The sequence below is a fragment of the Amphiura filiformis genome, chromosome 4 (assembly GCF_039555335.1).
Source record: "Amphiura filiformis chromosome 4, Afil_fr2py, whole genome shotgun sequence".
In the NCBI taxonomy this organism is placed as follows: Eukaryota; Metazoa; Echinodermata; class Ophiuroidea; order Amphilepidida; family Amphiuridae; genus Amphiura; species Amphiura filiformis.
Window position 1 is genome coordinate 63,934,164 of NC_092631.1, and position 24,836 is coordinate 63,958,999.

At 35.7% G+C, this 24,836-nt stretch overlaps 2 protein-coding genes across 2 annotated transcripts; both read left to right on the plus strand.

The window, feature by feature from the left end:
• The first annotated feature begins 1,230 nt into the window (after positions 1–1,230).
• Positions 1,231–2,947, plus strand: LOC140150319 (galanin receptor 2a-like). Its single transcript, XM_072172327.1, has 2 exons — positions 1,231–1,627; positions 1,665–2,947. Exons 1-2 carry the CDS (start codon positions 1,283–1,285, stop codon positions 2,331–2,333), a joined length of 1,014 nt encoding a protein of 337 aa, XP_072028428.1. The 5' UTR covers positions 1,231–1,282; the 3' UTR covers positions 2,334–2,947.
• Positions 2,948–18,761: 15,814 nt separating this feature from the next.
• Positions 18,762–19,931, plus strand: LOC140149902 (galanin receptor 2a-like). The gene has a single exon (XM_072171918.1). It carries the CDS (start codon positions 18,804–18,806, stop codon positions 19,854–19,856), a length of 1,053 nt encoding a protein of 350 aa, XP_072028019.1. The 5' UTR covers positions 18,762–18,803; the 3' UTR covers positions 19,857–19,931.
• The last annotated feature ends 4,905 nt before the right edge of the window (positions 19,932–24,836 follow it).

Genomic DNA, 24,836 nt, shown 5'->3' on the forward strand with positions numbered 1-24,836 from the left:
TTCAAATAAACATGATATTGTGTTAAGGGTCTGGCAATGGATTACTAATAATAAGAGAATTCTACAGAAGTATAAGACGCTATGCGATAGCATTAATACTGAAATCTGCTCAGCTAAGTCGAACTGACTTTAGGTCCGCAACCTATATTAGGTACATGTTATTATAGATGTCAAATTACCTCTTGAAACGTGATGTAACAAGTTGGAAACCCTTCTATAAAGTGCCGGGGCCTTGTGGGGTTGTCGTAGTGCCCTATTTTGTTTTATATAACACATATATTTGTGACCCAGAAAAACAGGATAAATTGCTTTTATATCAGATCAAGGATGTAAATTGGTCCTATAGGAAACGAACTCGTGTAGTCATAAAGATGATAGCTAATAGCTGAAATGATGTATTCAAAATCGATAAAGAACAGATAAAGAATACAGACCCATGATGAAAGCATTATTCCAGTGTTATTTAAGTTATAATTCACGGTAGTTTGATGGCGTGTAGAACTGTATTCATTTTTCAAAGTTGAACACTGGTGGCGCTATTTATCTTAAAACTTGTTTGAACCTTTACAAGGGGTAGACACATGTATTGTATAATGACATTAAAACATCAGACAAATGAGTAACAAATCTCAAATGAGGAAATCTTCTAAATGAAAGTTATCATAAAATGAAAGGAATAACTCATATTATTGGGCTAAATTAAACTTAAAATATATGTAAATAGCGCCCTCAATTTTCACACAAATGTACAATTCATAGAATAAAAATTACCACAAAAAGGCAGATAAAGATGAAAATTTTGATAAAGAAAGGAAAATCTGTTTTAAATATAGCTACAAAATGTGTGTGTATGTTAAAACAATAGCTATTGATAGTGTCCCGGTCTAGAATTGAAAATTACATGTTTTGTTAGAAAAATTAATAAATGATCACATCAAACAACCGTAAATAGTGCATTACGTGTCCTAGATCTGCCAATAGTTATATCGACTAAGACAAGATAATAATATTCGTCCGAATTTAGGATTACGCCTGATATAATCTGCGCGCACTTTTATATCTGCCAATATTCCCACTATTAAAATAGTAGGTTATGAATGTGAATCCTGGTCCTGATACGGTATTTGTTTTGAGCGGCTTGGTAATTTTCCATTAAAGTGGCTTGGTAATTTTCCATTTCTTCCCGTGATTCTAATTCTTCTTTTCTCTTCTTTTTATCATTTCAGAAACAAGGTATCGAAGTAAAATGCAGCAAGATTATCTTCACACTTAAGACTCAAGAATGGACAACGACTCCGATGTGTCAGAAAGGCCCATCCATACATGGAACAATGTAGTGTGGAATTGGAATACTTCTCTACAACTTGTGTTGGCGATTATAGGAATTATGGGCAACGCCCTCGTCATCGCTGTCTACGTGCGTAGAAAAGAAATGCGCAACAAAACCGGAACTTTTATACTCCATCTGGCAATAGCTGACCTAATGACATCAGTTGCAATCATCCCTCTTCCAACTATAGTCGACGTAGGTACGGGATATATTGGGACCATTTACTGCAAAGTTATCCACACGAATGTAGTCCTTTGGATATCTATCGTTGCATCTGTATTTCTACTTACAACACTTTCTGGGAGAGATTTTAGCTGTTGCATATCCCTTAAAATATCGTATTGTTTTTACTCAAAAGAGAACATACTACGTCATTTCCGGCGTGTGGTTCGTTGCTGTCTTACTAAACACAAACAGTTTTTACCTTGGTGTAAATGACAATGGAATTTGTAGAATACGATATCTAGAACAATCCTTCCAAATAGTCCAAGGCGCTGGGATTTTTCTTATTGAATTTGCTATTCCACTAATCATAATGATAAGCGCCAATATAGCTACAGCTCAAGAACTCAAATCACAAGCAAAGAATTTATTGGCGAGAAATGAATCACGTGATGGCCCAGCATTTTCACTTCTTCGGACTCGTAAGAAAGTCATCGAAATGTTAGCCATTGTAGTGATATCTTTCACCCTCTGCTGGACTCCGGACCAAGTGTGTTATTTTTTATACAATATAGGTGCACTTCCAACCAATTTCCTTTATGGTCCTGTGTACAGGACGCTGGTATTGCTTGCCTTCTGTAACTCGTGTGGTAATCCCTTCATATATGCTTCGAAAAATAAGAAATTTAGAACTGGTTTTCAAGCGATGTTGCCTAGTTTTAGATCGAACAAAGTCGGCCCTGTTTTGCCGACATCGTCCCGCCAGTCAGCGAGGGAAAATCAAGTTTATAGTACACAGTTGCAAAATGGACCAGGGCATTCGTGTATTCCTCCCCGATGAGCGGAAGAGTAGCATATCAAGAGAAACACGATTAAACTTCATTTCTTAGCAAGCACGAATATTATATAAGATACATTCATGGAATATACACTTAATTTTGATTTTAATGTTAAAAGTTGACCACAAAATGTGTCATTTTACACTGTTATGACCACAACATGTTTCAAAAATGTTGGCTCTATTTTTAGTTGGTGCATAAATGACAGTGACGCGGTGTAAAAAATTACCACGTGGTCACAAGCGTTGGTAGATTTCAATTTAATTTTCATTGAAGGTAAGGTATGAAAGTTTGCAACCCCATCGAACCATCTAGTGTCATCGGAGCAACCCATGAGCTAAAACCAAAATTGAAGTAATTTGATCGTGTGCCGAAACCGAGTTTCCTTCTGATTTGATATCACGCGGGAGCATTACAAATATCAAAAAAAAATTGGCACATTGGTAACAAATTCCACTTTATTTAATTATCCGTTGAAGATATCTATCAGGGGAATCGGCACAAACAGCCGGTTCATAGAACGGTCATCTTTTCGAATTTTGTTCGGTTCTATTGTTCATGATGTTCTTAATAATGTATTATTTTCAGTTTTATCTCCTCAATGTGGGTAACCAATTTTCGTTCAGATTTCATCATGGGTTTTTGATTGCTTTGTGCAATGTATTTTGTATTTGCTGAATAAAGGATCATATAACACACCTTCAGTAGTCTCATCTTTTTATTTAGACACATTTAATATCGGTCTAAATGCTTTTGCTTTTTCTACAACAACAATAAACCATAATTGTATACAGCTTTACACCAAAGTCCTAAGCGTTTTTTACAAAGATACATAGAGAAACACTAGACACAGTACATGAGTATGCACTTGTAAATAAGTTACTTTTCAAAGATGTTTTAAAATGATTTACAGTCTGAGAGTCAATTGATGTACATTTATTAAAAATCTCACAATGCCCAGCATCTCTCAGCGGGCGCAAGAAGGAAAAAGGTGTCGCACATATGGGTAGCTACCCTCCATTACTCCAGGAATCGGACTTCATGCCTATATTTTAATAATTTCTCTGATATTAAGTAATTTATCGTATCTGTTTATGTGCGCAGTGATTTTCATCACTTGTTCTAGTGCACTTTTGTATTCCCATTAATTTATGTTGTTTCTACAGATTTAGCAGTTCTGTGTGCCTTGGAACTGGTAAATTTTGGCTATCGAACTTTACCTACTTCTAATGCCTACATTTTAATGTCCCCACTCTGCGCGTACCGTCTAGTCTATATTTTACTTATTTCCCCACGGCAAGTTGGTGTTCATTGCTCTTTTTCTTTCGAGTTGTTCATATTCAAGGTAACCTCTTGTAAAATTTATTGATCCTTGATGTGTTTTATGTCCTCATCCGTTGGATTCACCATTACCCACTTTTTCTATACCTAAGAAGTTATCAGGTAAATATAATAGAATCTTTTTCTGCTATCAATACGCTACAAGAGTCTCAAAGTTATTAGAACCATGTTATTAGAACCATGTTATTAGAACCATGTCAGAGGAGCTCAAGAGTGACGAGCTTCGTTCTGCAATTCTTCCGCTTGAGTGCCATAATGTGAACTCCTGTTCTTGAAAATTGGGTTAGCATTGTTTTAAAATCAAAGACACAGAAACGTGACAAAAGCTGATACTATCAGAAGTTGGATTTAGCAACTTTAATAAATAGTCGTGTTCCTTTGAGATTTCTCACCTTATTATTTTATTCCTCACATTCTCTTACTAATAAGATTAGTTTCTTGTTTCTAAAAATATTGCCTGAAATGTTCATGCAATACTAGCACAGAACGACATAGCATAGAACAACACACCATGTTACCATTTAAGGGAGCTCTCATTTTCTTCGAAACGGGGTGGGGGGGGATACATGAATATACGGGGGGGTCGTATTTTGAACACCAAAAAAGTGGTTATAAAAATATTAAGGGCTAGTGACTCTAAAGTGTGTTAATAATGAAATAATATAATAAAATTGTGTCTGCAATCTTTTAGTTATACAATGCACACTTTTTGTGCTTTCCGCGCGCGTTCTTTACACTTACAATCAAAGGTTATTATGCGCTCCGCGTCTTAGTTCAAACAATGAATAATTTGTCTGAGTCTGTGTGGACGAAGGGGGGGGGGGGGAGGTCGTAAAAATATGTTAGCCAGTGATAGGGGGTCATAAAAATTGCAATTGTTCCCCTTTCCGAAGAAAATTACATCCCCCTTACGAAGAAAACATGTGAGATATTTTGATCATGATTGCGATATTTACGAGTTTATAACTGCATCTAAACTTTAAAGCGGCAAATTTATCAAGCTTATATTAACTGTTTTTCGTCCATATATCTTCCTAGAGCCTTCAAATCGAATTTGAAAAATTGAACTTTTGACTATGTCCTCATTACTCTAACGATTCCCGCCACAACAGAATGTAAGCATATTTTAGCCTTTATCAATGCCTTTCCAGGGTAAACTAACTCTAAATGTGTTTACGGTCAAACAGTGTCAAGTTCTAACTTTGTTATCAATATTCTGCTTCAGATCTCTGCAATGCTCTTTATGTAAGATGATCCATAGAATATTGATAACAACGTTAGAACTTCGTGTTTAGTCAGAGAACCGAGAAAAAACGCGCCAAATGAAATTGTTGACCATCATATCTATAGCACGCAGGTGTCTGCATATCAACCGGGATATCAACACGTTATTCAAACATTAACTTTGAAAGAAGCTTAGGGCTGTTAACTTACATTCATATCCCCAAAATAAATATAAAGTTTGAGAGTATTTTGTCCCCAGTTTTCATCCAAATACTTCTGCCTCTATCTTGTTTATTGTCGTGAGAAACCATCCATCCTCCAGCATTATTTTTCCATCTGTCTCAGTTTCTTAATAATCTTTACCCAAGTGGATGTCCCTGGACGACGATGTCATCTTTCCGTTTTCTCATCCGTAGTTTGCTCACAATGGATTAAAGGATAAAAACACTTCGCAATATCCATTTAAAGATTGGGAAAAATTAAAAAAAACTAAAAATAGTAATAAGTAAATGATATTTCTTAAGGGTTGGGTTCAATCTTGGAAACATCTTAGCTAATAGTTGCTAGCCTTTTGTATCTTCCTCTGCCGGCAAATCGTATTTACTGCAGGAGACTTTTTAGCGTGTTAAGCGCACAAATATAAATCATGTTCATAGGCGTAACCTGCCAGCTTACACTCTTTGTTGCAGTAGCAATATGCATGGGTTTAAAATATCCTTAAAAGTAAAAAAATCAGCTACATGAATGACGCAAAACGCAACTCTAATACATGTATTTTCTTTCTCCCATTGTGTCCTCACTTTGTGGCTTTATTAAATAGCTTGAATATAGATTTGGTACAGATTTGATAAGCATTGATGTTGACGGTTTGTCAATATAAATTTAGCTACATATTCGTGTTTATCACATTTTGGTTAATGCACTCTCTTACTTGTAGCAAATATGTATTTCTGCCATATGGGTGTCTTCGAAACCCTCAGCCGCTGTGATAAAAACGCTTTCAGCAATCCGGACCAGGCATCAATAAATACCTGTAAATTCTCCTCATGCAGAGAGGATCAATATCTCATGCCCGCCGATAGCCTTTTGAATAAGTTGTGACCCCCACATATGCAAGAAATTGCATTCACTGTCTTCAAACACGATCATGGAGATTTTATAAAACCACACCACGAATGCATTTCTTGTACTAATAATAGTATTGGCCAAGTGGTTCTTGAAATAGGTTCGTGATAGTTTGGAAAAGAACGTTCAAATTAGGAAGCTTTTCTAAAGTGAAATACAAATGGCAAGATAATCCTAGTATGGTACAGCAGATTCAACTTGAACATTATTTTTTCTGCCTATCACCTTTTATAAGGCTGTGGCTCAACATCCAAGGTTCGTTTGTTACTTCCCCTTGTCAATGAAGACGGTGTATTCAGGGTTTAAAATATCTTATAAATCTCCATTGTCTCTATATTCTTTCAAACTGTTTGTATCAGACTCACAAGGACAAGTGATACACAAGTGCTCTAGGATGTTCTCTGAATATACTTTAATCAGATTGAAATAGAGAGGTAGGAGCAAAAAGCGAGGGGGGCGATGACTTCCTCTTTGTTTGACCCCACTAAGGTCGTTGGAGAGTATCTTCGAACGAGTAAGAGAAACATTATGCAAATAAACCTACGTTTCGTAGTCGGTTACTACTAGCTATAACTGATTTGCTTCACTGATTGTTTGCTGTGTGTTTGCAGTGCTGTTTGCTGTAGCTCTATCTCGAGCTATTCAATTGAGACTATTCCATTACGTGTCGCTGTAGCTGTAAGCATGTCCATACGGACAGAAACCTCCAAATCTCCAATATCGACGAAAATGCCATTAACTGTTGCTCCTATCACTGGCAAAATACGTTAATACATATATCTTTCTTACAAAATTGCAAAAAGGGTTATTTCTGATTAAGTTAATCACTGATTCGGCAGTTAACCACAGTTGGTTTTCACCTACTGTCAGAAGTCTTCAATTCGTGAAAAAATAACTAATCACTTAAGAAAAATAAAAAGAAAAGATGAGAATGCGATAGTTTTTCGTATAACAAAAACAAGATTAAACATAAATATGGACAATTCTGTCCCATTTGCGAATCAATTCACTGGCGAATGAACTGTTTGTATTTCCAAAGTCTTGCACGGTTTTTACAATGAAATATATATCGTTGGGTTAAATTGTTGGTGTTTTGTATCATTTAATTGTTTTATAAGACGATACAATTACTGATCACAGTCCAAATGATGCGAACAATTCTCTGTGATTTGTATACGTAAAACCAAAAAGAAAGGAAGCGTCTCTTTATAAATCGCTTTTAGGAATTATAAAAGACTCATTTAATTAACAAACTGTTTGAAAGTAATCGGATTGATTACTCGTGATTGCCGCCACTAAATAACGTCTGTGAAAATTAACGCTTTCCCTGGTTCCCCATGTGATGTTGGACTGTATACCCAATTACTTAACTTACACGTAGTGCAAGTGATATCTCGGTGAAACCAAATGTTGCCGAGTGCCAACGTAATTTATCATAGCAGACGATTTGCCTACGGTGAGAAATATATGTCACGTGACACGGCAGATCCATAGGCAATCTTATATTTTTTTATGAAATGTGTAAATATGCTTTTAAAGATGAGGATGTATGTCCGCTCGGGGGTAATCGTTTCATAATCTAAAATTCTCCATTCTTGGTTTCATTTTTAATCGTCTTATTAACTGATGCAACGTTTATTGATCCCGTAGGCTTCTTTACAGTAAAATAATCCAAATTTTGGGATTGAATTACGGGAGACGGAAATAAAAGTGCAACCATGTGTACATTCGATGCTGCATTGATGCCTATAATTAACACAGTTGTGTCGACACTGTGATTATCTTGTATTTGGGTGACAGCGATTGCAAGTCTGTCCGAGTAATATAAACTTACTTGTGAATATTTCCTAATATGGTTATTACAAGCCTGAAATGAGGGCCCCATTTGATTGGGCCTGAGTATTCATGGTATATTGACTGAACCTTCTAAACAATATAACCTGCTTATATATTTAGCATCTTTATATTTCATTCCATTTTATTAACATGATTAAAGTTCAAGAGGAAATCGAATGACATTTAAGATAATGCGTTATAACTTGTTTTAAGTTACCAAATTAATTTAAATTAAACGAAGACATATTGTTTTAAGTTCTTTCAATGTAAATCAATCCCTTACAATAGCAACAATTAGTTTGTGCCTTGCAATATACACGATACAGAATACAGTGCAGCAGAATGATCCCTGATTAAAAAATAGTTCGTCGCTGTTTTGGCAAACTGGCGTATGACGAAAAATGCCGTTTTGAGAAAATCGCATTTAAAGTTTTTCCAATTTTGAAGACCCACTGGAGAGCACCAAAGTAAAATATGTTTATTATTATCAAAGAATATAATCAACAATGTATCTGTCTTTGTTCTCAACATAATAGAAACTTTTATTCATTCACTAATTAGAAGTAATTAATCTGCAAACTCATACGACAGTATGCCAAAATATGCACAATTTGACAACCTATGTACAGACTTGACATTTAATATGGAATATTTTTTCGCAAAATTCCAAGACTGGTCTGGAAGGGGTCTGCATAAACCACGTGGGCTAAATATTAATTGGGGTGTGTCGGAGATGGTTTAAAATAATTGTTTGCCAGAAAATGTGCTTTCCATTAGTTTACATTATGGCGCTCATAATGTAGTGAATTAGCCTAAAATGGCGGATTTAAGGAGACTGAATTTTGCGGGGTAACATTTCTGAATTTGAGCAACATTATTCTGATGTTATCAAATTTATTGAGGTTTCAGGCGATCTTACTGAACTGAAATACCAATAAGTGTTTGTCAGAACTGAAATGCACCTGTGATCTACCAGTTTTGAAAGTGGGAGGAGCTTTAAAAAATATGGCTCTTAAAAGTGGTACGCACTCAGAACATTTGAATGGTCCCCGGGGGCCAAATGTTATAAACTTACTGTACACAACGAAAGAGTGTGATTTCATTGGACAACCAGGAATCCGCACAGTTGTTTTTGTATCGTAAGGTTATATAATTTGACCCCATGGGGCCATTCAAACTTTCTGAGTACGTACAGCTTTTAAGAGCCATATTTTAAGCTCCTCCCCTGTTCAAAACATTGGTACATTGTAAGTGTATTTTTGCTGTCATGAATGCCAGTTGCTGACGAAGTTTAAGAAATATCACCTCAAACCCCTATAAATTTGATATTAACAGAACCATGTTGCATAAAGTCCGAAATTGTGTCCCCCACAAAGCTCAAATTCAGCATCTCTAAATCCGCCATTTTAGGCAAATTCGCTACATCATGAGCACCATAATGTAAACATATGGAAAGCACATTTTCTATCAAACAATTATTTTACACCATCTCCCGACACACCCTAATTAATATTTAGCCCGTGCGGTCTATGCAGACTCCGTCCAGACCAGTCTTGGAATTTTGCGAAAAATATTCCATATTAAATTTCAAGTCTGTATTAATATATGATACGCCATGTGATACGACAGTATGTCAAAACAATAGGAAGCCATGGCGACGTATCATGATACGACTATGATACGACTGTATGCCAAAACACAGAACGAAGATTTAGGGGGGGGTTCATAAAAAACCATGTCGTATCATACTAATTAGTGCCATATCTCATTAACTAATTACATTTAGGTCTCAAAACTTTGTGAATATATAATGTTTCATTCATAGATTTTGAAAGTTTATATAACTCATTTTGCCCAAAAATCGTCATAAGACAGTATGCCAAAACAGCGACGAATTATATGGCAGAAAAAAATCTTTGGACGTCGGACTTAATAAGCATTCCAAATATTTGTCTGCTATAAATATCACAGCAACTCGTTTACCGATTAGTGTTACTGACTCAATACTCACCCATTTTGTCTTACACGTCATAAACATAGCCCCATAAACTTTAATATGGATATTAAGAATGAAACAGATATATGTCCCTGAAGCAAAGTGAGGATGTGTGTCATATAGGGCAGGAGTTCGTATGCATGGGGAAGGGCACAAAAAGGTAAAATATAAAGACAGCAATTCTTTAAACAAGAATGTAGCTGATGCCACGAGTACAATCGACCCGTGGAAATGCCCTAACACGAGAACATTTTCCTGATTTGCTTTGGGTGATTACGTTATAAATGATTAATATTGTGCCTTTGTGTTAGAATGATCTACATACCGTATATTCATATTTCGATATCCGTTACATATTTGATATCTAATAGCGTTTGTAGGTACCATGAGTATTGGTCCACAAGGCGTTCTAATTTTATATTTTATTTAACAACTTAAGATTTTGCCTGTTAAAACAGGTGTTATAAATACTTTATCCCATCTCTAGTTCTTGCAAGCTGTCACAAACATCATGTGTACTTATATTACATATTGCTCTCCTTAAGCATATAAAAACAAAACCAAATAAAACAAAAAGAAACAAACAACACATGTACAGAGGAACAAAGATTACAAACCAACTTAAAGAGACACAATGGTGTAATGGTAAGCCAAAGCACAAGTAAAAGAAAAACATGCTTCAAGTCAAAATGGTATATTGGCATTATTAGTCAAGTTGACTTCGGTCCGAAACGAATTTTATTCACGCCCACAATTGCATCTCATAGACACAATCAGTCGTAATTTGTAATCTCTGCGGCGATGCTGCACCAATAAGCTATATACATGGCCTAGGGTAACACACCCTGATCTATTTTGTGACTAATTTGGCATTTTTCTCATAAAATAACTACACACTGGTAACTAAAGTTATGTATATTATAGGGGCAAGGAATCTATTATCTAATTACTTCACTGAAATTTCAGCGATTCAAGACAAGTGGTTCATTATATATGTTAAGAAATGAGGTACAGGGTGTCCCAGAATGATTTATACTTAATTGAGGTAAACATTGCAAATGTGTTAATGTATCACTACATGGACGGAATATTTGGAAAAAAAATCAATTTATACTGGTATTGAATTTGCTTGATCAAGGTTGTCACTGACATGGGGGTCCATTCCACTAAGCTTTTTTAAAAGCCATCGTTACTCAATTAACCGTTTGTAAGTTACGAATACCCTTTTACTAGACGTAATCTTACCTGTAGTAAATCCCTATTACCTACGAAGGGTACCGTTCGTAAGTAAGTTGTGTCAAATGGAACTTTGGAGTTATGATTGAATTTGAGACTTACGAAGCTTCGTAAATTTTAGTGAAATGGACCCCTGGTAACAGGTAAAAAGTTATATTTAATATATCTTGACAAAAAAAACCCATGTGTGCGACAAATTGACAGTTCTTTTTCTAATCTCCAATTCTAGCTCCAGAAAACGTTCTGATAACACAGACAAGCTTTGCCATTAAGCTGTATACCTCCTTTTTGGCCCCTGTATTATGGATTTACCACTCCTGCTTTTATTATGATTTTCTCAAAGAACTAAATTCACTTTCAATCCTTCCTCTGCTCTGACAATACAATACAATACAATACAATACAATACAATACAATATAATACAATACAGCATAATAAAATACAATAACAGTACAATAAAATACATTACAATTTCTTAAACGTTACACAATATAATGAGAGAATAATTTCAATCTATTCAACCAGATTAATCCAAACTTTCCTTGGAGCAACGAACATTGCGGTCAGTACCACTGACCTTCAGCTGGGTTGTGATGTTAAACACCTTGAGTCCCGATGACAACCCAGCTGAAGGTCAGTGGTACTGACCGCAACGCTGGTTGCTCCAAGGTACGTTTGGATTAATTTAGTTGCATAGATTGAAATTATTTTCTCATTGTATGATTCTCAGATGATTGAGAGTATTCACAATTAGTTACTCAATATACAAATCAGTCAATCAAACGAACTTCACCCAGCAAACACAAAACGTTTTCGACATCATTCGCAAAAGGTTATAAAAGGTTGTCAGAAAACGTTTAAATGTCGGCTCAAAAAAAACCCGGCTCAATGCGGTGGGACGAAAAATATCGTCAAGTCTCTGAAAACGAAGACAGCGAGACAAATTGGCCAAAATTCAAGCAAATGGTCAAATACATTACAATTTCTTAAACGTTACACAATATAATGAGAGAATAATTTCAATCTATTCAACCAGATTAATCCAATAAAAAGAGGACATGTAATATTGAAAGAAACAACCTCACCAATTTAATAAAGTCTCCTGCTCGGTCCGGTGTTTTGTCTAATCGTATTTCAAAAAGCGTTGTATCTGCGTTCATTGATTAAATTTCCAACAACTAATTTTCGGCACGAATCCATGTAAAGGTCTAATGCTGACGAGCTCGAACAAAAAACTCTTTAGAGATGAGAAACTTATCAAGTTACAGAAAATTTTGTTTGTATGGATTTGAATGTTAAGTTAAATTTATAGTGACGTAAATTATCTTGCTTGGTGACCTGGTTTAAACCGACATACTCAAACACAGCCACGGTGACAGCCTCTCTGTTTTAGTGACATGAACTGGCACACCAAATCTATATTAACGTATCCATGAAATATTTGACATGATATGAATGTTTTTAGTATGTTCTCCATCTTGGGTATACATAGATGAAGCTGTTCAATTATTGGATGATACCAGACGTGTATAACGGAAAAATGAAGTGAAAAAGGAAAAGAAGAATATCCATATAACGTCATTGGCTAAATTCAACGACTCGAAAAGGGCAAACCATACACCGCCCACTCATTTCCAAAAATGTAGAAATTAAAACCAAGGATATAGCAAAAGAAGAAACAAACAAGGAAGCAACCCGACAAACAAAACGTCTGATATACACAATAGAAACAATATCATATCTCAAGTGACTGCAATTCCCAATCTTAAGGCAATATTGAATATAAATGAATATTGTCAATCATTCGATGGAATGCGAAGTTTGAATGACAGATTGCATCAATCCATTGTGGATGGCATGATATAGCCACCAACATGATTTACGTAGATCTTGAATTCGTAAGTCATTTCATTCACCAAACATTCCAATGATAAGAGGAATGAACGCCCGAATTGTCAGAAGAAATCAATCTAAATTCAACAAGTGAAGCTTACATTACAAGGTACGACATGGAACTAGAAGACATTCAAATCAGATATACATACTTACCATGTTATAAAACAGATTAGATTGAACATAGAACGTTGAACCGACCTTCCAATTTATATTCCGTATGTATGTATTATAGACGCAACCTTATGCATGTTAAGCAGTAAATGTAATTTAAATGTAGCATTAGTTCTTTCAACAAAATCACTTTCTTCATGTTCACTTTGCAGTTAGAAATGACGGACTACCATTTTTGATTACTTGTGTCGACCATCAAAATATATCCTATATCCATTTCGTACAAGTTTTGTTCAAAAAAGTTGTAAAATTCGAACCAGTTAACAGTTCGGTCGCTTGTTACCACCCCCTTGAAACGAAAAGTGCATTCGAAAGTGTATATTATTAGTATTAGTAAAGTATTATTAGTTCAAGTGTTCTTTAGTAAGATATTATCTTGTGTTGAAACTAATCTGAGAATATGCTTTGGTCTGGGGAACGCTCTGGTCACGTGTAAGCAAAGTCCAAAAGCTTTCGGATCCCAAGTTAGATCTGGCATCGTCTAATACCGAAGGTATAACTATGCCTTTATTCAGGTCAGGTGAATGGGGAAAGTAATAAGGACGGGAAATTGAGGAACCGCAACCTAATTCATTTTAATCAAATTGTTTTGGGTTTTGACTCCCTCCGCAGGGTTTATAATTCATTACAGGAGATAAATATGACCAGATTTATGATGTTCACTTTAAAGCTGAAGACATTAGTAAACGTTTGTAAATTGAATATAACAAACCACTACGTACAATGTAATCGGCGAGTATATTATTTTTGGAATCTAGAAATTGCACAATTTAAATTCCTCAATGTTCGTAGTAATAAAACATGATTTTCAGTATCTAGGTAGCCGCTAAAATATCAATAAACCTTTTTGTACCATTACCCTACCATATAATTTAGTATAAGTAAAAGTAGTATATGTTTGCAATTCACCTAAAAAAACTTCCTCGTTTTACAACATTAATTTATGTTACCATCATACTATACTTATGTGAGAAAATTGGCAAACCGGTGATTGTTGTGGTATTTACTAGTTGGTGACACTTCACGCTTGATCACGTTTTGCTAATAATGTATGTTTTCCAAACTTGGCTTGTTGTCCACAATACTTACAAAATGTATTCCTCTTATCATTCGAATGTAAGTTCATACGTGCTGGTAATAAACAATTTCCAAAAGTTTAAACTGATTTTCAGTACCAAAATTCACTAACCTTGAATTTTCGATGTGTGACACACACAGAAGAAGTCCTAAGATGTTGTGATGGACTTGCCCTTTTGTTGACCATTGGCAACCTTTGGTCGAATGAGGGCGTTGTATAAGGTTGGCCATTCCAGTCCTTGATCGCGATTTAGTTCTGGCGATTTCTTCTTGATCTGGATGGCCTCCCGCACTAAACGGGGGTACTCTCTATCATCCTTAGCTAACACCTTTGTGGATTCCCAGTCAATGTTATGGTGAGATTCTGTTTTGTGCTCTGCGACAGCAGAGGGTTTGCGGCTGTGGGCAGTTGACTTGTGCTCCTTCAGTCTATCTCCGAATTGTCTACCAGTCTGGCCGATATACGAAGTAGTATATTCGACGCAGGGAATCTCGTAAAACACACCTGATTTTTTCTCAGTTGGCGTAGGATCCTTAGGTGAGACTAATAGTTTTCTCAGCGTATTATGCGATCTGAAGCTTGTAGCGACACCGTAGGATTTAAAAATACAAAATGTACAGAACTAAATCGCGATCAAGGACTGGAATTGCGCCCTCATTCGACCAAAAGTTGCCAATGGTCAACAAAAGGGCAAGGCGATCACAACATCTTAGGACTTCTTCTGATGAAGATGTGTGTCACACATCGAAAATTCAAGGTTAGTGAATTTTTGTGCTGAAAGTCAGTTTAAACTTTTGGAAATCATCATATCATATAATGTTATTGATATTAACCATATAAATGTAGCAAAAGAGCTACTCTCCATGAAGACCAATTAGAGGTAGATTCACCGTGAGCTTGTGCATTATATTGCTCGCATAGAAACTTTAATATGACGTCATGTTCTATGATGAAACACGGTTATAAATCTCACTGGTTAGGGAAATCACTTATTAAAGTTAAAAAGTTAAATCCTTCCCAAGCCTTTCGGCCCATTGGGCGGCGCCTATCTCCGTTTCATAACCCTAGGCCACATGTCTGCAAGCAGAAAAGCTACAGCAGGGGGTTAGTCCACTGGTAGTCATGTGTTTAACTTTCCCTAATCCATTCTTTTAATGCCGAACGCCTGGCAAGAAGGCAGTAGGTACCTTTTTTAAAGCCTTTGGTATGGCCCGTCCGGGATTCGAGCCCGCGACCTCCCGATCGTGAGGCGGACGCTCTAACCACTAGACCACCACGCCGGTCCTATAAAATCCCAAGGATTATAATGGTACTTGCTCAAAGGATACTATAGACGCACCTACTTTATGCTCTGTATGTCTGTGGGTATCATTGCAGACAAGTAAGGAAAAAAAACCAGAAAGGAAAATTACGTGCCACTATACACTTGTCAATGTTTCACGTGACAACAAAATATCTTTATTTGAACAGCTTCGTCATACCTTTAATGTGTTGGTACTAACCAAAAAGGGTAATTATCAAACACGCATTTGTAATAAAAACAGAGTAGCCTAAGATAAGTTTGCCGTATTACTTTCTAATACATTTAAAGCGAAGTTTTATAGGTATGCGATCAATTGGATTTCAAACAAAAATCATTAACCAAAATTGAAAATCATTCTTGAGCACAGCACTTTTATTTAAAAAAATTCCTATTGAGTGAAAACGTAAGCGGTATTGGATAGATTTATAATAATGAGATATATGAGGTATACACAATTTCCTGTGCAAAGTAACAATAATACATCTTTAATTGGGTCTGCTGGATTCTCGCATCCTGTTCTGCATTAATATGAAACGACAGTAACCTACTTCAAAGATGCAGGTCCGTGATGTGCAGACAGTGCATAATGTAATACTTTCTTTGTATCATCAGATCATGAATTGAAATACAAGAATTATTCCTTTGACGATACTTTTATTTAAGAATGTCTAAGATCAACGTCAACACTAGTATTCGTGTATAAATGTCAAAGCTGGTCAAAACCAAAAACCGGAAAGATTTGTATAAATGTTTGTAACATTGGCTCCTTTAACTCGACACCCGATGCTCCGCGCAGAGAGAGGACTAACGATTCTCTTGTAGGGTTTCCCTCGTCAATTTGTTTTTATTAAATGCCTATAAATAAGCAATGTCGTAACTCCCTGCATGAGTTCAGCAAAATTTGTACACTTTGTTCTTGAGATACTGGCTAATAATCTTCTAATTTGAACATTTAATTTCATTTTCTTAGTTTTAAATATAGCGTTTCTTCTCTTATTTTTTACCCACAATGGCAAGGAATAGGAACATCAACGCAATGACACAGTCACTTCTGTAACTCTATAACACGGTTGCAAAGGAAGTCTTGCTAGAGAAAATTGCTCTAGCCCAATGAATGGAACTACAAACTTAAAAAATGATCCAAATGAAACATTTTAGTAGCATCCAAAAACTTACTTACTTGTCTTTTAATATTTTGAGCACAGACCAATTATTTATGAATATTCCGGCCAAATAGAAATTACATTTTGTTGCATAGGCATTTTTATGCTTTATCTTTAAGGTTTTTATATCCGGTATTATAAACCGCTTGTGTTTACATCCAAATGACTTAACCTCGTCGCTGAACATCCAGGGTATTTTCTACAGTAAAAAGCAGGATTTATTTCTTTTGCTCTTTTGAAATTCTTCTAAGGGCTATGGACTTAAAAGAAACTTGGTAGTTCAAATAAACATGATATTGTGTTAAGGGTCTGGCAATGGATTACTAATAATAAGAGAATCCTACAGAAGTATAAGACACTATGCGATAGCATTAATACTGAAATCTGCTCAGCTAAGTCGAACTGACTTTAGGTCCGCAACCTATATTAGGTACATGTTATTCTAGATGTCAAATTACCTCTTGAAACGTGATGTAACAAGTTGGAAACACTTCTATAAAGTGGCGGGGCCTTGTGGGGTTGTCGTAGTGCCCTATTTTGTTTTATATAACACATATATTTGTGACCCAGAAAAACAGGATTAATTGCTTTTATATTAGATCAAGGATGTAAATTGGTCCTATAGGAAACGAACTCGTGTAGTCATAAAGATGATAGCTAATAGCTGAAATGATGTATTCAAATATCGATAAAGAACAGATAAAGAATACAGCCCCAAGATGAAAGCATTATTTCAGTGTTATTTAAGTTGTTTGATGGCGTGTAGAACTGTATTAATTGTTCAAAGTTGAACACTGGTGGCGCTATTTATCTTAAAACTTGTTTGAAACTTTACAAGGGGTAGACACATGTATAATGACATTAAAACATCAGACAATCGTCGGCTGTATTCCATATAGTGGCGTATAGTGGGACATCGCAAATAAACAACTTTTCGAGAAAATCGGGTTTGAAGAAATGCCAATTTAAAATCGAGTTGTGTAAATCAGACATTTATCATATTTTGTAAATGTTGAAATATCTGTAGTAAACTATTAGATTTAATTTTTATATATTTTTCAAAAGAAATAAATACATAATATTGCTGGCAAACTGAAAACAATAAGTACAAAACTATACGTCACTATGGAAAACATGCAAAACGCAATACCCTAACCTAACGTTAACCTTACGCCACCTCGATTGCCGTGTAATCCCTATGGGGTTACTTTTCTTCGGCTTTATTCCATAGTGGCGTATAGGTCCGATACGTCACTATGACATGTAGCGAGGTGTACGCCACTATGACATACAATGTTTTTAATTTTTGCCAATATTTCTTAATTATAAAATGTGTATAAAAAGTGGCGTATAGTCGATATGCCACTATGGAAAACACAAAATTTCACTTTGTAACTATACGCCACATTTAATTAATTAATTACTAATTAATTAGCCAATTTTGACAGATGAGACTTAGAAAAATGAAAGAGAACATCATTAAAAACATATGCGTCAATTTTCAAAAAAATGACCAAAAATCACTATACGCAACTATGGAATACAGCCGACGAAATGAGCAACAAATAGCAAGGAAATCTTGGAAAAAAGGCAGATAAAGATGAAAATTTTGAGGAAGAAAGGAAAATCTGTTTTAAATATAGTTACAAAATGTGTGTGTATGTTAAAACAATAGCTATTGATAGTGTCCAGGTCTAGAATTGAACATTATATGTTTTGTTAGAAAAATTAATAAATGATCACATCAAACAACCGTGAATAGTGCATTACGTGTCCTAGATCTGCCAATAGTTATATCGACTGAGACAAGATAATAATATTCGTCCGAATTTAGGAAACTATATATATTACGCCTGACATAATCTGCGCGCACTTTTATATCTGCCAACATTCCCACTTTTAAAATAGTAGGTTATGAATGTGAATCCTGGTTCTGATACGGTATTTGTTTTGAGCGGTTTGGTAATTTTCCATTAAAGTGGCTTGGTAATTTTCCATTTCTTCCCGTGATTCCAATTCTTCTTTTCTCTTATTTTGTCATTTCAGAAACAAGGTATCGAAGTAAAATGCAGCAAGATTATCTTCACACTTAAGACTCAAGAATGGACAACGACTCCGATGTATCAGAAAGGCCCATCCATACATGGAACAAGGTAGTGTGGAATTGGAATACTTCTCTACAACTTGTGTTGGCGATTATAGGAATTATGGGCAACGCCCTCGTCATCGCTGTCTACGTGCGTAGAAAAGAAATGCGCAACAAAACCGGAACTTTTATACTCCATCTGGCAATAGCTGACCTAATGACATCAGTTGCAATCATTCCGCTTCCAACTATAGTCGATGTAGGAACGGGATATATTGGGACCATTTACTGCAAAGTTATCCACACGAATGTAGTTCTTTGGATATCTATCGTTGCATCTGTATTTCTACTTACAACACTTTCTGGGGAGAGATTTTTAGCTGTCGCATACCCCTTAAAATATCGTATTGTTTTTACTCAAAAGAGAACATACTACGTCATTTCCGGCGTGTGGTTCGTTGCTGTCTTACTAAACACAAATAGTTTTTACCTTGGTGTAAATGACAATGGAATTTGTAGAATACGATATCTAGAACAATCCTTCCAAATAGTCCAAGGCGCAGGGATTTTTCTTATTGAATTTGCTATTCCACTAATAATAATGATAAGCGCCAATATAGCTACAGCTCAAGAACTCAAATCACAAGCAAAGAATTTATTGGCGAGAAATGAATCACGTGACGGCCCAGCATTTTCACTTCTTCGGACTCGTAAGAAAGTCATCGAAATGTTAGCCATTGTAGTGATATCTTTCACCCTCTGCTGGACTCCGGACCAAGTGTGTTATTTTTTATACAATATAGGTGCACTTCCAACCAATTTCCTTTATGGTCATGTGTACAGGACGCTGGTATTGCTTGCCTTTTGTAACTCGTGTGGTAATCCCTTCATATATGCTTCGAAAAATAAGAAATTTAGAACTGGTTTTCAAGCGATGTTGCCTAGTTTTAGATCGAACAAAGTCGGCCCTGTTTTGCCGACATCGTCCCGCCAGTCAGCGAGGGAAAATCAAGTTTATAGTACACAGTTGCAAAATGGACCAGGGCACTCGTGTATTCCTCCCCGATGAGCGGAAGAGTAGCATATCAAGAGAAACACGATTAAACTTCCTTTCTTAGCAAGCACGAATATGATATAAGATACATTCATGGAATACGGTATACACTTAATTTTGATTTCAATGTTAAAAGTTGACCACAAAATGTGTAATTTTACACTGTTATGACCACAATATGTTTCAAAAAGGTTGACTCTATTTTTAGTTGGTGCATAAATGACAGTGATGCGGTGTAAAAAATTACCACGTGGTCACAGGCGTTGGTAGATTTCAATTTAATTTTCATTGAAGGTAAGGTATGAAAGTTTGCAACCCCATCGAACCATCTAGTGTCATCGGAGCAAATCATGAGCTAAAACCAAAATTGAAGTAATTTGATCGTGTGCCGAAACCGAGTTTCCTTCTGATTTGATACCACGCGGGAGCATTACAAATATCAAAAAATTGGCACATTGGTAACAAATTCCACTTTATTTAATTATCCGTTGAAGATATCCATCAGGGGAATCGGCACAAACAGCCGGTTCATAGAACGCTCATCTTTTCGAATTTTGTTCGGTTCTATTGTTCATGATGTTCTTAAGGGCTGGGGTATGAATGTTTGGACAGTATTTATTGTGGGACATTAGAGCACATCAGACATATCGAATTGCATTCTGAATACGAAGAATGTCATTCTGATATCAAATAATTTTGATTTTTTGAAATTCGCAATTTAATACACATTTTATGGCAAATCATTAAAATTTGTATTATATTGTGATTTTTAAAAATGAAAATTATTTGATATCAGAAAGACGTGCTTCGTATTCAGAATGCAATTCGATAGGTCTGAGGTGCTCTCATGTCCCACAAAAAATACTGTCGAAACGCAATAAACGCTCATTTTAGATCCCTTAATAATGTATTATTTTCAGTTTTATCTCATCAATGTGGTTAACCAATTTTCGTTCAGATTTCATCATGGGTTTTTGATTGCTTTGTGCAATGTATTTTGTATTTGCTGAATAAAGGATCATATAACACACCTTCAGTAGTCTCATCTTTTTATTTAGACATGTTTAATATCAGTCTAAATGCTTTTGCTTTTTCTACAACAACAATAAACCATAATTATATACAGCTTTACACCAAAGTCCTAAGCGTTTTTTACAAAGATACATAGAGAAACACTAGACACAGTACATGAGTATGCACTTGTAAATAAGTTACTTTTCAAAGATGTTTTAAAATGATTTACAGTCTGAGAGTCAATTGATGTTCATTTATTAAAAATCTCACAATGCCCAGCATCTCTCAGCGGGCGCAAGAAGGAAAAAGGTGTTGCACATATGGGTAGCTGCTCTTCATTACTCCAGGAATCGGACTTCATGCCTATATTTTAAGAGTTACAATAATTTCTCTGATATTAAACAATTTATCGTATCTGTTTATGTGCGCAGTGATTTTCATCACTTGTTCTAGTGCACTTTTGTATTTCCATTAATTTATGTTGTTTCTACAGATTTAGCAGTTCTGTGTGCCTTGGAACTGGTAATATTTGGCTATCGAACTTTACATACCTCTAACATTCATTGATCCTTAATGTTTTTTGTGTCCTCATCCGTTGGATTCACCATTACCCACCTTTTCTATACCTAATAAGTTATCAGGTAAATATAAGAGAATCTTTGTCTGCTATCAATACGTTACAAGAGTCTCAAAGTTATAGAACCATGTTATTAGAACCATGTCAGAGGAGCTCAAGAGTGACGAGCTTCGTTCTGCTATTCTTCCGCTTCAGTACCACAATGGTGTAATGTGAACTCCTGTTCTTGAAAATTGGGTTAGCATTTTTTTAAAATCAAAGACACAGAAACGTGACAAAAGCTGATACTGACGGTAGACTATCAGCAGTTGGATTTAGCAACTTTAATAAATAGTCGTGTTCCTTTGAGATTTCACACCCTATTATTTTTTCCTCACATTATCTTACTAATAAGATTAGTTTCTTGTTTCTTTAATATTGCCTGAAATGTTCATGCAATACTAGCACAGAACGAAATAGCATAGAACAACACACCATGTTACCATTTAGGGGGCTCTCATTTTCTTCGAAATGGGATGGGGGGAGGGGGGTCATGAATATACAGGGGTCATATTTTTGAACACCAAAAAAAGTAGTTATAAAATTATTAAGGGCTAGTGACTCAAAAGTGTTGCTCGCTACGCGCGCATTCTTGTAACTTATGAAATAATAAAATAAAATTGTGTCTGCAATCTTTTAGTTATATAATGCACAATTTTTGTGCTTTCCGCGCGCGTTCTTTACACTTACAATCAAAAGTTTTTATGCGCTCCGCGCCTTAGTTCAAACAATGAATAATTTGTCTGAGTCTGTGTGGACGGAAGGGGGTCCTAAAATATTTTAGCCCGCGATAGGGGGGGGGGGGGGGGACAAAAAAATTGCAATTGATCCCCTTTCCGAAGAAAATTACATCCCCCTTACGAAGAAAACATGTGAGATATTTTGATCATGATTGCGATATTTACGAGGTTTATAACTGCATCTAAACAGATGAAAGCGGCAAACGTATCAAGCTTATATTAACTGTGTTTCGTCCATATATCTTCCTAGAGCCTTCAAACCTAATTTTAAAAATTGAACTTTTGACTATTTGCCCTCATTACTTCTATTATTGTGACAAAGCTCTCTAACGACGAATGAATCAGATTCCCGCCGCAACAGAATGTAAGCATACTTTAGCCTTTATCAATGCCTTTCCAGGGTATACTAACTCTAAATGGGTTTACGGTCAAACAGTGTCAAGTTCTAACTTTGTTATCAATATTCTGCTTCGGATCTCTGCAATGCTCTTTATGTAAGATGATCCATAGAATATTGATAACAACGTTAGAACTTCGTGTTTAGTCAGAGAACCGAGAAAAAAGCGTCCAATGAAATTGTTGACCATCATATCTATAGCACGCAGGTGTCTGCATCAACCGGGATATCAACACGTTATTCAAACGTTAACTTTGAAAGAAGCTTAGGGCTGTTAACTTACATTCATTTCCCCAAAATAAATATAACGTTTGAGAGTATTTTTGTCCCCAGTTTTCGCCCAAATACTTCTGCCTCTATCTTGTTTATTGTCGTGTGAAACCATCCATCCTCCAGCATTATTTTTCCATCTGTCTCAGTTTCTTAATAATAATCTTACCCAAGTGGATGTCCCTGGACGACAATATCATCTTTTCGTTTTCTCATCCGTAGTTTGCTCACGATGGATTAAAAGATAAAAACACTTCGCAATATCCATTTAAAGATTGGGAAAAAGCTAAAAAAATAGTAATAAGTAAATGATATTTCTTAAGGGTTGGGGTTGGAAACATCTTAGCTAACAGTTGCTAGCCTTTTACATGTATATCTTCCTCGGGATGCAAATTGTGTTTACGGCAGGAGACCTTTTAATGTGTTAGCCGCACAAATATTAATCATGTTTACCAATGTTCATAGCCTCATAGGCGATGAATCTTTACCAGTCTTTGTATGCATGGGGTTTAAAATGTCTTTAAAAGTAACAGAATCAGCTACAAGGATGACCCAAAACGCAACTCTAATACATGTATTTTCTTTCTCCCATTGTGTCTTCACTTTGTGGCTTTATTAAATAGCTTGAATATAGATTTGGTACAGATTTGATAAGCATTGATGTTGACGGTTTGTCAATATAAATTTAGCTACATATTCGTGTTTATCACATTTTGGTTAATACAATCTCTTACTTGTAGCAAAAATGTATTCCTGCCATATGGGTGTCTTCGAAACCCTCAGCCGCTACGATAAAAACGCTTTCAGCAATCCGGACCAGGCATCAATAAATACCTGTAAATTCTCCTCATGCAGAGAGGATCAATATCTCATGCCCGCCGATAGCCTTTTGAATAAGTTGTAACCCCCACTAAATGAAAGAAATTGCATTCACTGTCTTCAAACACGATCATGGCGAATTTATAAAACCACACCACGAATGCATTTTTTGTACTAATAATAGTATTGGCCCAGTGGTTCTTGGAATAGGTTCGTGATAGTTTGGAAAACAACGTTCAAATTCTGAAGCTTTTCTAAAGTGAAATACAAATGGCAAGATAATCCTAGTATGCTACAGCAGATTCTGCGTGAACATTATTTTTTCTGCCTATCACCTTTTATAAGGCTGTGGCTCAACATCCAAGGTTCATTTGTAACTTCCCCTTGTCAATGAAGACGGTGTATTCAGGGTTTAAAATATCTTATCAATCTCCAATGTCTCTATATTCTTTCAAACTATTTGTATCAGACTCACAAGGACAAGTGATACACAAGTGCTCTAGGATGTTCTCTGAATATACTTTAATCAGATTGAAATAGAGAGGTAGGAGCAAAAAGCGAGGGGGGGGGGCGATGACTTCCTTTTTGTTTGACCCCAATTAGGGTGTTGGAGAGTATCTTCGAAAGAGTAAGAGAAACATTATGTAAAGAAACCGGGAAAGAAACCTACGTTCCGGCTAAAGTCGGTTACTACTAGCTATAACTAATTTGCTTCACTGATTGTTTGCTGTGTGTTTGCAGTGCTGTTTGCTGTAGCTCAATTCAATTGAGACTATTGCATAACGTGTCGCTGTAAGCATGGTAAGTGTCCATACGGACAGATATCTCAAAATCTCCGATATCGACGAAAATGCAATTAACTGTTGCTCCTATCACTGGCAAAATACGTTAATACATATATCTTTCTTACAAAATTGCAAAAAAGGTTATTTCTGATTAAGTTAATCACTGATTCGGCAGTTAACCACAGTTGGTTTTAACCTACTGTCAGAAGTCTTCCAATTCGTGTAAAATAACTAATCACTTAAGAAAAAAGAAAAAGAAAAGATGAGAATGCGATAGTTTTTTTATTACAAAAACAAGATTAAACATAAATATTGACAACTGTTCCATTTGCGAATCAATTCACTAGCAAATGA

Bases quoted from the DNA above. Each gene is read 5' to 3' on its own strand.
- LOC140149902 (XM_072171918.1), top strand. From the start codon at position 18,804: ATGGACAACGACTCCGATGTATCAGAAAGGCCCATCCATACATGGAAC.
- LOC140150319 (XM_072172327.1), top strand. From the start codon at position 1,283: ATGGACAACGACTCCGATGTGTCAGAAAGGCCCATCCATACATGGAAC. The intron at 1,628-1,664 runs TCTGGGAGAGAT...TATCCCTTAAAA, and splicing joins TATTTCTACTTACAACACTT to TATCGTATTGTTTTTACTCA.